Below are 21,771 nucleotides of genomic sequence, written 5' to 3'. Positions count from 1 at the left end.
CTAATAAATTATAAATAATTGTAATAAATTCTTATTGTTTAATAAAATGAATCGTCGGATTGGTCTCCATTATGAACGGGAATCACTATCACTTGAATGTACATAAACCTTAATTAATAATTCTTGATTACACAAATTTTCAAACGCAATGCCACGATCCGAATCTGACAATTTTTTTTTTGAATCCGCTCACATTCACGATCAAAACTTCTTCATAAATTAAATCGTCATAAAAAATCGAGTCTGAAACGCATTTGGACATCACAATTTGACTAGAATTCGAGCTATCAAAAGACGAACTTTTTAAATGGTTGGACGGAGTATAATTCCACGAACTTTTGAGGTTGATTTTTGTAAATTCATCTCTCATAGAATTCTATCGAAATTCACCGGTCAATTTTTAAATTAAAACGCGTGCGTTCCTCAACTCGATATTGGCGAAATCATCGATTACTTCGATGGGGCCATAAAATTTAAAAGAAGAAGAGGTCGATTTCTTTTTATAAAAAGTTCTAATTATTTGTACATTGAGATGCGGTGCGCTCTTAGAAGATGGAAAAAAAGTGCGTTACGTCTTGCTCCACCTAGGCTGTAGCCAAATTCTTTGCCCGTGTCTACTGCATTCGATATAGAATGTTTAATAACAAAACGATAGCATAGGAAAAGAACTTTTTTTTTCAATGCCCATTATTTAGGCTTGCTTTACCCAAGGCCCACTACCTCTAACTAGAATTTAAACAAGTAAGTAATTGGGTTATCTAGAATTAATACTTACCTATCCAAGGATATAACAAAGTTTACTAAGTACCCTATTGATTGACGTATGGTCTACGAAAAAAGTATTTTTTTTATTTTTATTACTGTTAGGTAGTAGGTAATAGTATACATATATGAAAAGAAACCACATTGTAAGGCTCTGTTTACATTGCATGGAGCATGATCGCGAAGGGATTTCCTGTACTTCCTCTAGTTCTGTTGACAGAACTACTGGTATATTTCTTTCTATTTGTTCTTTACGATTCCCATTAGTTCTGTCGAACTGATACCTATATTAGCGTAGGTACAGAGGCAAGAAGAGCACGTCAAGCTTAACACTTAAGATTTAAATCCAACTCTATGCCGCTTACGATAAGAACGGTCCAACGTACAAAGTGTCAAGCTTGCCGTGCTCTTGACTGTACCTGGAAGAGTCCATAGAACTTTCAAGTCCTCGAGTATATAACCAGAAATAGAGCGTTTTGACGCATTATGCCAGAAACGCAAAATGCCAAACGGGCAGAATGTCAGATGCAAAGAATGTCAGATTAACTAAATGCCCGATTCTCAAAATTACGCTTCATTACATTGACTTACAATAAGTCAATGCTTCATTATAATAATTATTTTAGCCGAATGACGTCCACTTGACGACCACTGGACATTAGTTCGTGCATCAGGAGGAGGAATGGCCTGTCTTGTCAGTGACATTTGGCATTTTAAGACCTTCAAATCGACCAGTTTAACTTGAGCCTTGCTATGATGGACGAAAATTTAAAAATTACATATTTAATTACTGATGAAATATGATGCCGTTTTTAGATGTTTTGCCCTTTTTCCCATACCACCGAACGGAACAGCCCATTGTTAGAGATATTATCTTTATTACAATAAATTCACTTTTAAATATCAATTATCGTTTGCGCTGAAATCACAAATTAGAACACTGAAATGGTACAGCGCCAACAACTGACCTATACGTACGTCTCCGTATATTCCAAAAATATTCTGTATTTAATGTATTAAAGACAATATCGTTAACAATGAGCCTGTTCCATTCGGTGGTGTGGGAAAAACAGCAAAACGTCTAATTACGAAACAAACTGAATCACATTTCATCGGTAATTAAATATTTAATTTTGTAACTTTCGTCCATTATAGCAAAACTCAAGTTAAACTGGTAGATGTGAAGTGAAACAATTGACAACACCTATAACTGCCTCCGTAGCCGAACGGATACCATGCCGGACTGCCATGCAGAGGTCCTGGGTTCGATTCCCAGGCCGGGAGAAATATGTGTATGGCCTACATTTATTTCTCTCGTTTCAGTATAACTTGTGGTTGTCTATGTGTGTGTCCATGTCCAATGCCAATCGGAGCGCAGTTGTCACCATAATGTTTTTAAGGCAGAATAGTTTTTAAACAATTTAAATGACATTTCGTCTCTATTTCTGGTTATATACTCGATGATTTTACATAACAAGGACGGTGGACTTGTTCAGTCTGAATAAAACTACAAAATCATCGTGCAACCGACTTTATTCTAGTCAACGCTTGATCTTTACCTAGCAAATGCATCATTTCAGCTACACCAGGTCCCTCATTGAGACCACTCAAAACTGCCCTCAACATTTTCATTAGCTCTGGAAACTTCACATTGTTCTCTTTAGAAAACAATTTTAAATTATCCTTTATAGAGGTCTCATCAAACGTTTCTAATCTTTGTAGATTATTAATCAATTTGTGTAATAATTCTTTATCCAACTCGATATCTTCATTTGTCGGCAAAATCCATAGGAAACCAAATTTATTTGTCACTAATTCTTCTAATCTTGATATTCTCGATACCGCCCAATTAAGTACAGTTTTAACGTGATCTTCTGTAACGTTGAATTTTTGATCTGGATACGTCTCTAATATCAGACTTTGAAGTTTTCTTACTAATTGTACTGATAGTTCTGGGTTTTTCAGTTGACGTTTGATTTCTAATCTATTGCATTCTTCTAAGAGGTCAGGATTCAGACGTGATGGATTTGATGATATTTTGTCAATCTGGAACTGTAGAACATAAATGTATAATTTGATCCGAACATTTCGTAGTTATTCTATAGGGTTAAGAAATTTACGAAAATTGGTAACAAAATAAATTTGGCTGTGTACAGCCTACGGTCACAGTATTACAAACGGTTGCGCAACAAATGTACTTGCGCAGAGCAAAGGTGGGGTATACACGGGGAAGCGGGCGCTGCGGTCCGCATCCGACAAACGCGCTTAGTTTGTGGGATCAAGGATTACAGGTACCTACACGCGTGCGAGATTTGAAATATTATGAAATACGTTCAACGAACTCTACGAAAATCGTAGTACGCGTATATAATAGTGCACACAAACTGTTCTGTGTACGGATGTAATTCGACATCGAAAAGTTACGAAACAATATTTTGGATAGATAATTTAACAACTAAATAAAGTAGGAATTAAATCACAGCCAAGCTATGAGCTTGGCTGTACGTAAGTAATCTTTCGAGGGTTCCAAATTATTGAAGCCACCTCTAGTTTACTTTTGAGCGGTATATCGACTAGAGCTTGAAAGTGATAGAATTGGTCTGGCAATCAACAGGGCGAAAACAAAAATAATGGTAGTGGACCGCGCCGGGAAGTTAACAAACATGTTAAAAAAGCATGATGCTTTTTTCATTTTTTTATGATTAAATTGTTCACCCGAATGCGCATACATTACAGGTATGTATAACAATAAAAAACTGAAAACATCTAAAAACAGTGTTACATAAACATCTGACAGTGCAACATGTAAATCTTTATTACTTATTTATTATTGTTAATAAATGATAACGTATATTATGGCCTACCCATATGGCAATCCAAATATTTATTGCTGTACCCAACCATATAAAATATGAAAAAGAACACAAAAAATATGAAAACTTGCTAAAAAGGATCTTGTTGAAAATACTTTTTATAAATTAAAATACTTTTTTACTGACAACATTACACAAATACTTAATTACTTTTTATCATCATCGTCATACTGTATTCATTGACATTAAATTTAAACTGTTTACATATAATGGATATATATATAATGTGTATGTACTATTATCATTTACTTAAGCATGTGGTTGACGACTTTATCACCTCAGATACCCGTGACCTGAAACGTTGGTTTGTTTGAAAAAAAAAACAAATATACGCGATTTCAGTCCGCAAAAATAGTTTCATTTCCTATGTGTAACAATCGCGCAAACCTAAGAACTCGACATTATTTTCTTCGTTTTGAGTTTTTGTCACATGCGCCCATTGACTTACAAATAAATGGACGACGGGTCTTATACAAAAACCACGAAAAAAATGTCCCAAGTCAACCTATTTAAACGTAGTGACATGTAAAGGAATATGAAAAAGCTAAAACGTTGAATTTCAATTGTAATGTCATCGCAGTACTGTCTAATTTTGCTTGCTTCGCTGTCAGTCGAACAAACGAAGACTAAAACGTGAATGACGCTCTGTATACAATTTTAACGCCCTATTAAGTTCGGACACTTTTTAGCGCGGACCCGACGTCCATATAATTGTAAGTCAATGCATGCGCCCTTTTAACTAACGGCGGTAGTACGGTACATGAAATAAAAACATTCTTTATCTGCACTCACTTCATCAGCTAAATCGTCCATTGTCTTCAGCCGGACTCCTTCCCCTGGTACGTGATCGAATCCCCCTCCGGCTAACGTAATGTAATTTACCAAAGCCAAGGGAAGTATACCTGAAATTCGATTTTATTCTATGACCACTTTATAGAGAATATTAATACATTTTATACTGAAATATTAAATAATATTACCCAAATTATTATTTTCCATGTTTTGGGCAATGAAATTTCTTGCGGGGGCCATTATCCAAAACACTTTGCCTTGACCTACTGGATTATATTTCGTTTACCTACGCGTTCTATGAGTCACTACCACCCTATTGTAGTTCCCTTAGCAAGGCCTAATTTTATAGACAACAGTTTTATATGTAGTGCTTGCAAGAGCTTGGATAGTCTGCTGAACAATAATGACCTGGATGTTGATATATTCCATTGTAATGTTGATGCGCTAAAGCGTAAACTCGCGGACATTCTATTTAATTTTATTGAATAATTTTTGACAGTTGGCGCAGGTATTGGGTTGTTATATTTGTGTAAGTTAATTTCTTTCTTTTTTTGTATAATATCAAGTGACGGGACGGATAAGTCGTGCGCCTGATGTGAAGCTACACGCCTGTCCATAACAGTTGCAGTGCCACAAATGGACTCTTAAGTCTTATACTATGAAATTGATGTTCTAAAGTTGAATCATAAAAAAAAGAACCAGTTCCATCAACTTAGGAAACAAACCATTCCCAATTTTCTCTCATCTCATTGTTGATTTATTAATTCATGGAAAACCAACAGCTACCATTTGATAAAAACTGGAAAAGAAACATAAAGCCGATTACAGGTTTCCACCTAGAGTTTCAGACAAATCGAACACGAGCTTAAAACAAACGAACAATAAACAATATTTTTTAACAACATTTATAGCTTTATAGCAGCTGTAGACCTCCTTGTGAAAGAGCTCGTCCAGGCTAGTACTAAATGTGAGCATTAATACGTTCCGGTTTTGAAGAGGTGCTAGTAAAATTACAGGCATATGGGACTTGTCAATTTGTCTCAGGGTGACGGGCGCAGTGGCAGTGCCCCTCACACCTCTGCGATTTAAAGCTCTTGAGTGGCACTGCAACTGTTATGGACAGGCGTGTAGCTTACCACCAAACACACAACTTGTCCGTCCCGTCACTAGATATTATTAAAAAAAAAACTTAGACAATCCATATACACTATAGAAACTAACACTGTAGAAAGGCGAAACAAATAAATGAAAAACTCTCATTGGCGACATCTACAAAGGAAGTTTTTTTAAAGTTCCGTTGAGAGTGTTATAAAAAAAGTAGATCTTAAGAACGACAGTAGCCCAGTGGGAGTATGGTTCGAATCCCTGTGGCGGCATTTGCAATAGTATCTCTAACTAATGACAAAAAAATATTGAGATAAAATCTGAAAATGAGTCACAATCCTTGGAAACCTGTGTAAGTCTATTAAAAAAAAAACAATTTGTTTTTGTAATAGTCTGTGTATGTACTCTGTTGTTGTAGATTATCTTCTCAGTGAATTTTTTCGTTATTTGCCAGTCAATCTTTGAGTTAAAAACGCGTGCGCTCCTCAACTCGGCATTGGCGGGTTTACCGATGGTATTGATGGGGTGGTATCATTATAAAGTAGAAGTCATATTTTTACAAAACTACCGCACATAGTCATTTTTACTTGACATTGGCGAAATCATCGTTTATTTCGATGAAAAGAACCCTTGGAAAACGTCTAAAGTCCCGCATTACCTAAGCCAGTGTGGTAACATAGACTAAGGCTTCTCCTTACAAGAGAACGGTGTCATGCAGTAAAACGTAAAACGGTTGACGATAATGACAAAGATGGTGTTCTTGTATGTCATTACATAACATTTTATAGTTACCTTTATTTCTGTATTCTTCGACTTTGACATCGTTCTGTCGTTTGCTAAGTTTCGTGCCATCAGAATTCACTATTAACGGCAGATGACCAAACTGCGGAGGTTCCCAACCAAATGCACTGGAAAATAAATTCTATTTACGTAAAATAAAGTACAACTAACAAAGTATTTATTATACATACGTAGAACTCGTATAAACTAAGTGTAAGTACAAAATTGTAATTACTAGTTGTTATACCGGCTTGTTAATAAAGCTGGTATCAGACTGTAAAACAATCGAATTGACTGCGTGCAATTGATATTTACATCTGCATGTAGTGCAAACTGACTTGATATTGATATTTTCAATTGCATACAGGGTTCGTCTCCTCTTAAGCAAATGAAGGAATTGCGTTTAAATAAGGATTATGATGTAAAATTCAACACAAATTAGCGATTTTTTTTTACAATATCAAATGACGGAACGAACAAGTCGTGCGCCTGATGGTAAGCTACACGCCTGTCCATAACAGTTGCAGTGCCACTGAGAGATTTAAAACGGAAAGATATGAGGGGCACTGCCACTGCGCCCGACACTCTGAGACAAAAGTTGATAAGTCCCATTTGCCAGTAATTTCACCAGCACCCTTAAAAACTACCTCACACCTTCAACTTCAATGCAACGACTATGAAAAATACGAGTAGATAGGAATTGACGGTTCTGGACCATTCGGGCTTTCGGGGGTTTATCAAGGAGTTATGTCGTTTTGATTCTGAGTGCACCCTCAACAATAAACTGACGTAATTTGAGAACTTATTTTTGGGAAACTATAACAATAGACATGAAAATAAAGTTTTTACGTGGAGCAGCCTTTGGCTGGTGTCAAATAAGACAAAATTGTATTTGATATGAAAAACGATATACTTTTGCCTTTATTTATATTTTAAAATTTATTTTGTCACTGTCCTACAAATTTCGAATTACTCACTTTTATTATTGAAGGTGCGATCAACCAAAGCCATTGAAGGTAAGACCCTGAAGTGTCGCTTAGTCTCTTTGCCGTTCCGCTTTTCACATAATATGCTATCGTTTCAATATATCGCACAAGAAAACAAATACTATCGTAACTCAAAAATTGTGGAATTCAGAAAACACAATTTGAAAATTAATAAAATACTGAATGTTTCTTATTGCGAATCATAGGATTATTTTCATTGATACATAATTAGTTATCCACTTATAAACAATATTCTAAACTTATTAGGTCCTATAGGAAATGAAACTATTTTTCCGGATTTAAATCGCGTACATTTGTTTTTTCAAACAAACCACACCACCAAAACCAAACCACAGGTTTGTTTGAAAAAACAAATATACGCGATTTAAATCCGGAAAAATAGTTTCATTTCTTATGTGTAACAATCGCGAAAACCTAAGAACCCGTTATTAGGTCCTTTTAGTAATTTTTTTTAACTTTCAAATCGTGCTTTCTCAATTTCATAATTTTTTAGTTACGACAGTAGTTAGGTTAAATGCTGACGAACTTACTTATAAATAAGCAAATGTTTAGTAGTGGATATCTGCCACTCAACTCCTCTTAAAACATGTGTTATCTTCATAAGATGATCATCAACCACATTGGCGAAATGATATGTCGGGTAACCATCACTTTTCATTAAAACTGGGTCTCCTTCGTTCAGGGAAACGTCGTAGGCTATACCTCCATAGATTAGGTCTTCGAATGACATGCAGTCTGAGGTTAACTGGGCAAAAAAGTGTCAAAGATTCATCATCAGTTCATAACAGACGTTTAATCGTCAACCCTATAGGTGTAACTTGACCATATTTTTTCCCACAGAGCGCGACGCCTGTAAAACTATTGTTTTAAAAATAAAACAAGCATGTTTACATTTAATGGTTACGAAATGCTCAAGCATTTAATGATTAAAAAGAATTAATAATGTTTAATGATTTATAATTAATAGTAACGAAATGTTTAATGATAAAAAAATTTCAAAAGAAGCATGTATTTTTCCAGCGTTTTTTTAATTACTGTCATGTGTGCCCCGTTTTATCAAAGCCATTGTTAATTATTTTGGGGATACCGGGACATAAAGTGGGACTGTCCCGCTCAAAGCAGGACGTATGGTCACGTTACCTCTGGGTAGACTAAAGATCAATTAACAATAAGAATAATAACGCACACACTCAACATAGCCTCGCATCAAGGCAACCCTGTGTCGCGGGTGCTATGGACACACACATAGACAACCACAAATTACACCCAAACTCACGAGAGAAATAAATGTAGGCCACACAAATATTTCTCCCGGCCCGGGAATCGAACCTGGGACCTCTGCGTGGCAGTCATAGTAACTGTTCAGCCACCGAGGCAGTTGACGATCTATGACTTGTCTATGGTTGCATAGTGCTGTACGAAAAAAAACATTCCATTCATTTAATTAAAGTTTTTGTAATCGATTGGTAAATCGAAAATTTCAATCGCAATCAAACAAGTAACTACAGCCTTGGCCAAAAGTATTGAGCACCCATGATAACTTACAGTTTTTTGGGAAATATGAAAATGGAATAATTTGAAACAATTTATACATGTTAATGTGTAATAATGTTATGTACTCTGCGTGGCATTTCGGTAACCGTTCGGTCACAGAGACAGCTATTTTATTATATAATTTAAAAAGAAACAACTTAATCAACTCGTATTACTTTGTAACTGTAACTAAATGGTATCTGCCGTCCACTAACTAACGTGGCTAAGTCACAAATAGTCAAATATCCGTTATAAATAGAAAAAAATAGAGTACAAAATTATCTTTTAAAGACCGTTAAAATTAGTTAAAGTGTTCGACTTGTCGGAACTTACCCTAACGATGCATAGCTGAAATATCATTAAACAAATTCAGTATTCTAAAACTGGGTTATGGTTTTTTAAGATATCTCAAAAAATTATATGCAGACATAACGAAAAATAACACAGACACTAAAAAGTGCAAAAATCACAATATTCTCTATTTCATAGGCAATTAGAGAAATGTGTGTTACCATTACGCATAAATATAACAAAGTGATTAGTAAAATACAAACCTTAAACCGAACACAATAAGGTGTTCCAGCCTTTATCTTATCTTTAATATCTTGATCACTTAAAAATCTACATCGGTTATCGTATTTGGGCACTCTCTGTGCCTTGATAGCGTCTCGTCTGAGGATGTTCAGACGACGTTCTGTGCAGAAACAGCGATATGCTGAACCATTATCTAGAAGCTTTGTTATATGGTCTCTGAAAAGATTGAAGAACTTTCTGGTTTATTTTTTGGTAAAAAGATTGTGGACCACAAGATTTGGAATTTACATCCTCCATGCGCCGGCAACTATTTTCATTCTCAACAGCCACACCAAAAGTCACCAAAAAACCATAACTATTAGAGATAAAACTGTGACATTCATTATATAATTACACAGATGTTTTGTTGCATTTATATGAATGATGCGGGTTCATAGCAAATTTTCGTATTTTAAATTAACGCTATATCATTTGTACATATACATATAAAACATATAATACAGTGTTTCTATTTTCTCAATGTCCCTCGGCACACTTCGTGTTTCGGCTGTGTGTCGTCGGGTTTCATTCAATTGCCCTTTGCCTTTGGTACAGACTGGACGCTTTCAGTCGACTTGGAAGTATACAGGGTGTAATCATTAAGTGTGCCCAGGCAATTTTTCAATAAACATAAGAGATATCAAAAAGCTTTCATCTGATACCGAACGTACATTACCTAATGAATAAATCGACATCAATAATTAAAAAAAAAAACCAGAAATATCCAAAATTTTAACCTTAAACGCTCATGTTGCGAACCGGTCTTATACCCGCTCGGCACGAGACGCGGGGGAGGACGACACGGCTAGCGTGACGTCACGGCGAGCGCCAGCGGCGCAGGGGCACCCGCCTTAAGGCCCATTTAGATGGAGAGTTTCTCGTCTCGAAGATACGATTATCGAAAAAATATAAAAAACTTTCCTCGTCTACACATTTGCGATTATCGACCGTCCACGTGAGCGATAGGCGACGACGGTTGACCTTATACATTTATTTCTATAAACTAAATCCATGTGTAATTGTGACGGCGATTATACCAGTCCTATTGCAAATACAGTTCACTTTTATTTCACGTCTCTTAGGACCCTAATAGCTCCCGTACATTTAATATGACAGTCGTAGTTAGGCTTTCGTTTTCCAACTATAAGAGCAAGAGGTAACAATAAGTTAACAGAAGATTGACTAATTTTTTTTAATATTGATAGCATTGGCCTACCAATAAATGGACGTCGGGTTCGCGCTAAAAATTGTCCGCACCTGTAGGGCGTTAAAATCGCATACAGAGCGTCAATCGCTCAACAGTCTTCGTTTGTTCGACTGACAGCGTGGTTGTCAATCATGCAGTACGAATAATAATAACTTGTATAAATTACTGCAATAAAGTGTAAAAACAGGATTGAGTGTTATCATAGTTCTCATTTAAAAGTGTTATTTTGTACAGTTTTATAGTATTTAATTTATATATAACTGAATCGTAAAAATAAATTACAAAAGCACACGAAATAATGAAATAGCTAACTGTCCTTTTTCTACTCATTGCATGCGCAGAAGATGGAAAGAGACCTATTACGTCAGTTTCAAAAAGCTTATATAAACATCTTGGTCATTTTCAATTGTTCGAACCACAAACGATTGAAATAGTTAGAACAAAGAAACTGTATAGTCGCTTTGATTTTGACATTGACCTACCAATAAATGAACACCAACAACTACCAACAACTGCCTCCGTGGCCGAACGGTTACCATGCCGGACTGCCACGCAGAGGTCCCAGGTTCGATTCCCGGGCCGGGAGAAATGTTTGTATGGCCTACATTTATTTCTCTCGTGAGTTTGGGTGTAATTTGTGGTTGTCTATATGTATGTCCATGGCACCCGCGACACAGGGTTTCCCTAGTGCGGGGCTATGTTGAGTGTGTGCGTTATTTATTATTTATTTAACATCGGGTCTAATACAAAAACCACGAAAAAAATGTCCGAAGTTAACCTATACCAACGTAGTGACATGTAACAAAATATAAAAAGTTAAAACATTTAATTTAAATTGTAAGGTCATTGCAGTACTGCCTAATTTTGCTTCCAACAATTTAAGGGCTCAAAAACACCATATTCAGCTTCTACTGGAAACTTAACAAAATACACCATATTTAGCTTCGACTAAAAAATACTTGAATATAAGAGTAATGGAGAAGCCTTTCTCGTAAATATTAATTAATTTTTATATATATTATTATGTCGAATTTTGTACAAACTCACTTAAGGATTATAATATTAACTAAATATTACTACTAATGTAAAAATAAGCGTGTACTATAAGAAATATACCGATATTCCAACTCAATGTAAACTCAAATATCCGTAATTCTGAAAACTGATTTGTAACAAAACCGTTACGCTTTAGAGTAACTTTGATGCTTTTCACAAAGCCAAAATTATTAACTTTAGTTTTGTAATCTTCCTAAAAAAAATACATTTGACGTTATGAAAATTCGAGCTAATGTTATTTCGGGCAAATGTATTTTCTGACTTCTGATAGGTAATCCCAGGCCGTAAACGAGTACAACAATATTTTGTTAGTTAATGCTAACGTTTAATAAAAAAAATCATTTTAAAAATAAGATTAAAATCAAAGCGACTCTATAGTTTCTTTGTTCTAAATACTTCAATCGCTTGTGGTTCGAACAATTGAAAATGACCAAGAAGTTTATATAAGCTTCTTGAAACTGACGTAATGGGTCTTTTTCCATCTTTTGCGCATGCAATGTGTAGAAAAAGGACAGTTAGCTATTTGATTATTTTGTGTGCTTTTGTCATTTATATTTACGATTCATTTATATATAAATTAAATACTATAAAACTGTACAAAATAACACTTTTAAATGATAACTATGATAATACAATATATTCGTTTAGTGAAAATATGATACAAAATCCTGTTTTTACACTTTACTGCAGTAATTTTTACAAGTTATTACTATTAGTACTACATGATTGACAACCGCGCTGTCAGTCGAACAAACGAAGACTGTTGCGCGATTGACGCTCTGTTTGCGATTTTAACGCCCTACAGGTGCGGAAACTTTTTAGCGCGAACCCGACGTCCATTTATTGGTAGGTCAATGGATTTTAATGTTATTTTTAAAATATTTTTTTTAATAAACGTTAGCAATAATTAACAAAATATTGTTGTACTCATTTTAAGGCTTGGAATTACCTATCAGAAGTCAGAAAATACATTTGCCCGAAATAACGTTAGCTCGAATTTTCATAATGTCAAATGTATTTTTTTAGGAAGAGTACAAAACAAAAGCTAATTTTCTTTGTGAAAAGCATCAAAATTACTCGAAAGCGTAACATTTCTTATAGTACACGCTTATTTTCACATTTATTGTAGTAATATTTGTATGTATGTATCTGCTCAACTCTTTATTATATCTTTAAGTGGATTTATACAAAATTCGACTTGATAATATATATAAAAATTAATTAATATTTACGAGGCTACTCCAAAGGCTACTCCATTACTCTTGTGTTCAAGTAATTTTCATTCGAAGCTAAATATGGTGCATTTTGTTAAGTTTCCAGTAGTAGCTGAATATGGTGTTTTTGGGGCTTAAATTGTTGCAAGCAAAATTAGGCAGTACTGCAATGACGATAAATTGTAATTTAGATGAAATGTTTTGTTTTTTTTATATTTCATTACATGTCAGTACGTTTGTATAGATTAACTTTGGACATTTTTTTGTGGTTTTTGTATTAGATCCGATGTCTATTTCTTGGTAGGTCAATGGTTGATAGACTCAGTTTCTTACAAGAATTATTTTATTGTATTGGATAAAAAGAATCGGGGCAGTAGAAGTTGATCTAATTTAAAATTATTAATTTGCATTGAAAAAAAACTTTTTATTAAATTTGACCCACTTCTGCTGTCTTGATTTTTTTGTTCCCATACAATCAAATGATCCTTACAAGAAACTGAGTTGTACAGCAGTAAAAAAAATTTGATCAATTTCATGAATTTTTATGGATTATTCACACTTGACCAAATAATTGAATATGGCAATATATTTTTATTCAATTAAAAGATAGTTTAATTACTTTATTTAGAGCACATTTGTTATCTGTTAACTTATTGTTACCTCTTACAGTAGCAAAGGTAAAGCCTCTCTAAAAAAGTCATATTAAATCTATGGGAATGTTTAATGATAAAATTTTGGATATTTTTAGTTTTATTTTTAAAAAGTTATTGATGTAGATTTACTAATTAGGTAACGTACTTTCGATTTCAGTTTAAAGCTTTTTGATATCTCTTATATTTATGGAATAATCGCCTAGGCACACTTAACCGTTACACCCTGTATAGAGTTGCTATTACATTTTTATTTATTATACAATGGGAGGAGAGCCACTAAAGTCACATGCATGACAGATAATTTACAACGTGTACTTGTATTTTTTACAAGAAGCCGATAACTATTTGAACAGTGGGGAAAGTGATTATTCCTTTGATAGCGTACAATACTAACATAGCTGTCTGCTGAAGAAATGCATTCAGATACAGACTGAATTGAAATTATTAATAACTGGAAAAATATTCATTCTTAGTTATATAAAAGAAGCACACTTTATTTACTTTACATTCACATGGAGTAAATGTTACTAAAAGTAGGGAATAGTTTTACAGCTTGTGTTGTTTAATTTGTGCCGTCTCTTTTGTTCTAGGAATCAATTCAGGCGAAAATCTCTTTCGATACTCCCTCAGAGTCACTAAACAAAGTTGTCTACATATTGTGTAACACACCCTCCATGACGATGAGAGCTTAATTTCTTTTTTTTTCTTAATAAATGAGTTGTGAGAGTAGTTAGCCTCAAAAGCCAATAATTAAGAAAAAAAAAATAGTTCACATACAGAAATCAAAACAATAAAGTATGTCGTTTAAAATTCATATTATTATACATTTTTAATCTAATTTACGGGCATGGACATTAATATTTGTGTGCATTCGGAAATCCGATCATCGCCGAGGGACATTGAGAAAATAGAAGCACTGTAATCTGTTAACAACATAATAAGGAAGGAATATTTAACTTACTGATAAATAGGTAATCTCTCGCTCTGCACATAAGGGCCATATTTTCCGCCAACGTTAGGTCCCTCCTTGCATTCCACTCCTGCCCACTCCAAGTCTCTAATCAAAGCTAGCACAGAGCCCTCTACTTTTCTAGACTGATCTGTATCTTCAATTCTCAATATGAATGTTCCATTTTCCGATTTGGCGAACAGGTAATTGTATAAAGCAGTTCTCAAGCCTCCTAAATGTAAATATCCTGTAGGACTAGGCGCAAATCTCACTCTAGGAGCGATAGACTTTATAGTCCGGTATGCGGTTTCCTTTGGTGAGTAAATTACATGTTTTATGACTAAACTCCACATTGTTTATATTATAACACTTTAAGATGCACATATACAAAATTAGTGCGAAATATGACTGCGGTATTTATGTGTATAGGTAGTGTTTTGGTTATTCCAATGATTTATAATTTTATAGGTTGTCTATCTACACGATCAGCTGTTTCATGAATTTGACAGATAAAGTATCGTTTAAAAATATTTGAGAAATCACATATCACATATCTAATTATAATCATTTATAATTAATGACTGAAACCAATTGTATTATTTATTATTATATTGTTAGAAACAATCAACATCGTTAAGTAAAATCATGATTCCGAGTTTCTAAAATAAATATTATTTATTCATTGAACATTGTTAAATAGAACCACCAGTTTAAATTGATGATAATTAAAAACTCTAAACGTTTACACTGAAAACTAAAAATTTACTTGTGTGAAAACTGTATAAAATTTTTATAATATTTTTTTTTGAAATTATATTTATTAAGATTCATCAATGTTACTAAACGTAACAGAACTTTCTTTTGCCTATGGGATTTGTAAAATGTTGCCAGAAAAAATAGATATACTCGTAAGCAAGGACGTTTATTAATACCTTGATGATAAACCCGCGCTCGTTTAACATTCGCTGACTGCAAAATCTGTAAACAATTTAGTAACATAATTATTACGATTACGTTATATAACATATAAATTATTCTAAGACGCCAAACATTTTTTAAATATGTTGTTGTTAAAGACTGTCAATAAATACAAATTACTGGTAAAAAAAATATAAAGTTGGAATACCAGCAAATTGTTTATGGTTGTTATTTCACTTTGGTTCCGATGTCGAAATACAGTGAAAGTCATTACTAGAAAAATAACAAATAATCCTATCAAAATGGTGAGTAAATATTTTCAAAACCACTTATTAGCACCGCACATTAACAGCTCAAATTACATTATTGAGTACAAAAAGTGATAACAACATAATTTTGATTATCTAAGGTTATGATTGACATTACTGCGTTTTCGTTACAGAATAAATTAAAATCGTCACAGAGAGACAAAGTGAAGAAATTCGTCGCTTTCACGCAGACCAGTGAGAGTACAGCCATATACTGTTTGTCACAAAACGATTGGAAACTAGACCTCGCAAGTGATAATTATTTTCAAAATCCTGATGCTTACTATAAGGACACTATAAAGGCATCAGTGGATAGAAAGAAGTTAGAACAGTTGTTCAGCAAGTACAGAGATCAGCAGGAAAACGACAAAATAACAGTGGACGGTGTTATGAAGTTCCTCGAAGATTTAAATTTAAGCCCAGAATCTATTTTAGTTCTAATAATCGCGTGGAAGTGTAAGGCAGCAGTACAATGTGAGTTTTCTAAAGACGAGTTCATGACTGGGATGATTGAACTAGGAGCAGATAGTATAGACAAATTAAAGGCGAAACTGCCCACTTTGGAAATGGAAATCAAAGACACTAACAAGTTTAAGGATTTTTATCATTTCACGTTTAATTATGCAAAAAATCCTGGCCAGAAAGGCTTGGAATTGGATATGGCGATAGCTTATTGGAATATTGTACTACGTGGGAGGTTTAAGTTTTTGGATGCATGGTGCAAATTTCTTACGGTATGTATGCAATTAAACAATACCATAATGCTTACATGAGCAACAAATCTGTTATGCACATTCTATAGTAGTTATTGAGTGGGAATGAATCTATAAGGCAACCCTAGCCATATTTAACGATTTACATTGAATGTAGTAGCTAGTTTGCCATTTTATTTATTTCATATTCACTCATCAGATACATGCATAGTCAGACACTGCAATCCTTGAGATGTTTATTGTGTCATGACTAGACATCGGATTATATGCACTATCAAAATGCCAAAATATGCATGCAAATATGCACTAAAAAAGGGCGAAATATGCACAAAATATGCACAATCAAAAAACCATTATTAGAATTAACTTTATTTCTACAATATACAATAACATATTTTTCAAGGTTTTCTGGCGCAAATTTGTGACGTTTGTCACTTAAAACTAATTTATATGCTGAAAATGACCTTTCAACGTCAACTGACGTTACCGGAAAGAACTTAAAATTTGGCGCCATTTCTGCCGAGACCTCTTCAGGCAGAATTTGTCCGGTGCCGTTGATAAATGCGAATAGCGAGTCGAGTACCTCCGCTCGCGGATCGCTCTCAATGCGCTCTCGCAGTGCGTGCGAGGGCGATGTGTTGATGTGTGGTGTGGGGACAGCGGCGTAGTACAACACGTCTAACACGTATAAATACTAAAATAAGCACTGTCAATGAAAAAGTACCAAAATATGCAATAACGCTATAAAAATAGCATTATATGCGTTTGCATATGCAAACATGCAAATGCATATAATCCGATGTCTAGTCATGACTGACAAAAATTAAGTAGTTATAAGCTCGAATACTCAACACATTCCATTAAATGTAACAAACTTGAAGATATGCTACATTTAATGGAATGTGGCCATTATGTTTATTAAACTGACTCTGTGGCTGAACGGTTACCATGCTGGCTGCCATGCAGAGGTCCTGGGTTCGATTCCCAGGCCGGAAGAAGTATGTGTATGGCCTACATTTATTTCTCTCACGAGTTTGGATGTCATTTGTGGTTGTCTATATGTGTGTCCATGGCACCCGCGACACAGGGTTTCCTTAGTGTGGGGCTATGAGTGTGTTGCGTTATTATTAAATGTCAATATGAGGATCTAAGAAGCCAATTTCAATTAGGGGATATTTGGCAATTAAATGGGGGAGGAGTTAAATGTTATGTTAGTTAAATGTTGTGTTGGGTGCACTGTTGGCGAAGAGAGCTAAAACTATACTCATATCTGAGGTCTTTTCTCTCACTATGAGGCGACACAATGTAATAGAATAATATAATCCACAGGGATTGATATCACAAGGCCGACATTAACACTCAAGTTTTACTAAAAGCTTTATTAAAAATAAGACTATATAAAAAAAGCTCATATAAATGTAATGTAATTATGCATAAATTGATTATCAATTTTAGATAAAATGTAGGAGTTTGCAAGAGGCACCGCACTTGCTAATGGAGTTGTCCGCCACAATTTTTATGTTATTTATATATTACTACAATATATAGTCATTTTTCCTTGACATTCATGAAATCATTGATTATTTCAATAGAGCCATAGCATTTAAAGGAGAAGTAATCTTGAAAGCAAACTGCCACTATGGCTGAACGGTTATCATACTGGTCTGCCACGTAGAGGTCCCGGTTTCGATTCCTGGCCAGGAGAAATATTTATATGACCTATATTTATTTCCCTTGTGAGTTCGCGTGTAATTTGTGGTTGTTTATTGTGTACATGGCACCAGCGACACAAGGTTTTCCTAGTGAGGGGCTATGAGTGTGTGCATTATTTATTTATTTATTTTATTTAATAAGTTCATCGTTACATTAATTTAACATAACAATCTTAAATAATATCAAATTGATTATATAATATATGTAGTACTTCTTTAAGATGGCATTCGCATTCACCTATCATTTGCAAGTTTTTGAAGATGTATGGGTATAAAGTTTATGGCTAGGATAACCGGATAAAAGCATTCAAAATGATGTGTGTAACTTTACACTAAATTGATTTGCAGACACCATATGTACTAATAACGCATATTATTGTAATGAGCTACAAAATTGAAGTGTGAGTAAGCGTGTTTTTTCCGCTACATTTGTTTCGGATGTCTAATTGTGATCCTTCCAGCGAACTCAGGATAAGGATCCTTGTGTGGCTAAGGAGTCACAGACAGAAAAGCATGAGCAGAATAGCTCGTGCAGCCAACTGCACATTAATATGATAGTGATGATTGTTGAAATTATTGGCATCTGTCCCAAATATATGGTATTGGCACGTTGTAGATTTTTAAATGTATTTGTTGACTATATAGTCAATTAAAGACAAATGTTGGAATAGAATATTAACAAAAGAATATATAAAAAGGTTGTACTGTGCAGACAGCAGCACGTCAAGCTAAACATTGACTTGTTTTGTTGCACTGGAGGGGCGATATTTGAAGAAAAGTATATATGTATAGCTTGATGTGCGGTTTACTGTACAATATTTCTCACTTTGGTATTTATACTTTGTCTGCATAGAATAAGTACTTTGAGTAGCCTAATGTACTATTTACTTGAGAAATGATTTCAGTAGAAACCATAGTTCCCTATTACACAACCTTAAAGATTTATTTTTGTGACAAATAGTAGCCTATGTTCTGCTCCTAGGTCTCAACAATCTCTATACCAAAATTCATGAAATTTGGTTCAGCTGTTTAGGCATGAAAACGTAACAGTACATTCGCATTTATAATATTATTAGTTTGTGATATTGCCTAATTGAAATTCTACATATTAGACAATATCACAAATGTTGCTCAGATCCCAAAGTAGGTAACTGATGCCCTTTTTTTATGGAAATCAGAAACACTGACAATTATTATTCTCAATAATCATACAACTAATTATGTAGAACAAAAAAATACCATATCACAATGAAATTGTAAATTACATTGTTCAAATTTTTATAGTTACCGGGGTCATTACTAAAGATAAGAAAGTCATGATCAAAAAATAACACACTAGGTATTATATGAAATGTAAAGAAGCACATATGTATTCCACATATTCTTCTTTCTATATAAGACAACAAATTAGATTGTTATTCAGATGCTGACACTGCCTTCAGGAAGTATGCTTTGGAATTTGCAAATTATATTCTAAAGCATTATAAATTTCTGACTACAAGCTTTTTATTTCAGGAGCATCATAAAAGATCTATACCCAAAGACACATGGAACCTGCTTCTTGACTTCGCGACGCAAATCGACGACGGCATGAGCAATTACGACGCCGAGGGCGCTTGGCCAGTGCTAATAGATGACTTCGTCGAGTGGTGCCAGAAGCAAGGCCTTACAGCAGATGGGGTAACAGTCGAGCCTGTATCTGGCTAGCTGACCGACATGCCGCGTGAAGCGAGCACCTACAGACCAGTAAAAACACAACCTCCACAAGGCTTCTTCACTGGCCTGCGAGCTTACATGCTCCTGCTGCTGTCTCGCTTGCTCTTCTTTGGTCTGGAGTTGTGTACAGTCGAGTGGCTCGCTATCGTCGTTGTATTTGAGTTGTGCAGCTGACCAAATCGTGAAGTGACATTCTAACAAAGTCATAATGTTAGTTACTAGAGCACCAGGGTACTTCAAAGTGAACTTGTTCAGTGTGTGTTGTGTTCAGTTGCCGCACTCAACTGTATGAAGCTCTTGAAACTTGTTGTCCATTAGGTAAATTCTTTTGTGTAGATTCTTGTTGATCCTGATTCCTACTTTATAGTGTAATTATGCTTGAAGAAGTGTGTTTTACCAACTACCTTCATATTTTAATGTTTCAAAATTTTCTAAACAACATAGTTCTCTTGCGTTATAGCATAGTATGCCCTGAAAGTTTTAAATTAAGATGTAAATATGTATATACACTTAATGATATTACATTTTTATTTTTTAATGCTTAGAGTTTTGTCCTGTTTTACTTTTCAAGGGAAGCTTTCAATTGGACTCAGCAATATTTTGTACAATTTGAATAACTACAAACTACGGTTAATGGTAGAATAGCGAGCAACAAGCTTTTTCAGAATAAATAAAACAATTTTGCTCATTTATTAATTGTTCGAATTAGCACAAGTGTTTTTATATATTTTTTTCGTGGGAGATTGAATCAGTTTAAGTTTATCATCTTTTAGGGAAAAAGTGCAATTTTAACAACGATAAATGTGCAATGTTTACTTGTAAAGTCTGAAGTACTAACTAAATTATTGCTGTTCTATTCGAAATGACGGATTGTTATTTCTTTAGCTGTTAGTGGTTAATTTGATATTGTTCAACTCTAAGAAAACTTTTGTAACTTTTACTTTTTTTTTTAATAATGACATGAGAAATAATGGATAATTTATCTAGTGAAAGTGTTCATTATGTCAACTTAGAGTTGTGGAATACGCAATAATCCGAATCAGTTTTAACATACCTTTTTACGTGTGCCCTTTTTTATAAGCGTGATCTGTGATTATTCATTTTAATAGTCTTTTTTGCTTTCACTTTTATAATTTATGATGCCTTGACAACTGTAACAGAAAGCTACAAGTTTCTGCATGCTTTTGTCTGAACAACATAGGAATACTATTTATAGTTTAAGCTAAGTCTATTCCAGCAGACTAGATAGTTAATGTTACCGTACTGTGTATTTACACTGTTCCATTCATTCCTTCATTCACTCATTCCAGGAAAGTGACAACAAAAATACTGACTAAATTAATGTCCTATTTTTCATTCAAGTAGCTTCTCCTACCATCAATTTTATTACTGGATTGACTATCTGGAATAATGTATACCATTGCAATGACCTACACTGGATAGACTTGATTGTTACTCTTGAGTAATGCAAACGCAAAATGAGTGATGATGAGAGGCAACTGCTGGAGTGGAAGCCAGAACACTATCAGGGTCGGTATCATATAGACTACATCTTCAAAATGACCTCATCAGCATGAGGACTAGATCGCAAAACGACCATCTCTGCAGAAAGGTTATAATTTACAATGACTTGGTAGCAAAACGACTAGATATCGAAATGACCATATCGTTAAATTGACGACGTGGTAAAAACGACAATGTACAGTTTAGTCAAAAATTTGTTGTTCAAAAAATACGAATAAAAATAAAATTATGAATATAAATGAAAATAAAGTTATAAACTTGGTTCAATTTTATACTATAAATTGTACTTAATATTGGAAATATTTTTGAGAAATGTAATGCCAGTCTTCTTATGGTTTGTATGGCTAAAACATCTGTTATTTTCAAACGCTGGAACT

At 34.3% G+C, this 21,771-nt stretch overlaps 2 protein-coding genes across 2 annotated transcripts; one reads left to right on the top strand and one right to left on the bottom strand.

Annotated features, from left to right (window-relative positions):
• Nucleotides 1-2,277: 2,277 nt before the first annotated feature.
• LOC113233203 (probable glutamate--tRNA ligase, mitochondrial) lies at nt 2,278-14,868 on the bottom strand. Its single transcript, XM_026468241.1, has 6 exons — nt 14,516-14,868; nt 9,406-9,601; nt 7,849-8,063; nt 6,324-6,439; nt 4,428-4,537; nt 2,278-2,814 (listed from the first exon to the last, which is right to left on the bottom strand). Exons 1-6 carry the CDS (start codon nt 14,854-14,856, stop codon nt 2,278-2,280), a joined length of 1,515 nt encoding a protein of 504 aa, XP_026324026.1. The 5' UTR covers nt 14,857-14,868.
• A 793-nt stretch (nt 14,869-15,661) lies between these two features.
• On the top strand, nt 15,662-21,436 carry LOC113233045 (DCN1-like protein 1). Its single transcript, XM_026468000.1, has 3 exons — nt 15,662-15,726; nt 15,864-16,463; nt 19,670-21,436. Exons 1-3 carry the CDS (start codon nt 15,724-15,726, stop codon nt 19,859-19,861), a joined length of 795 nt encoding a protein of 264 aa, XP_026323785.1. The 5' UTR covers nt 15,662-15,723; the 3' UTR covers nt 19,862-21,436.
• Nucleotides 21,437-21,771: the final 335 nt, after the last annotated feature.

This window comes from Hyposmocoma kahamanoa, unplaced genomic scaffold (genome assembly GCF_003589595.1).
Source record: "Hyposmocoma kahamanoa isolate Upper Pololo Valley unplaced genomic scaffold, ASM358959v1 78, whole genome shotgun sequence".
Lineage (NCBI taxonomy): Eukaryota > Metazoa > Arthropoda > Insecta > Lepidoptera > Cosmopterigidae > Hyposmocoma > Hyposmocoma kahamanoa.
This window is presented reverse-complemented; position numbering and strand designations above follow the sequence as displayed.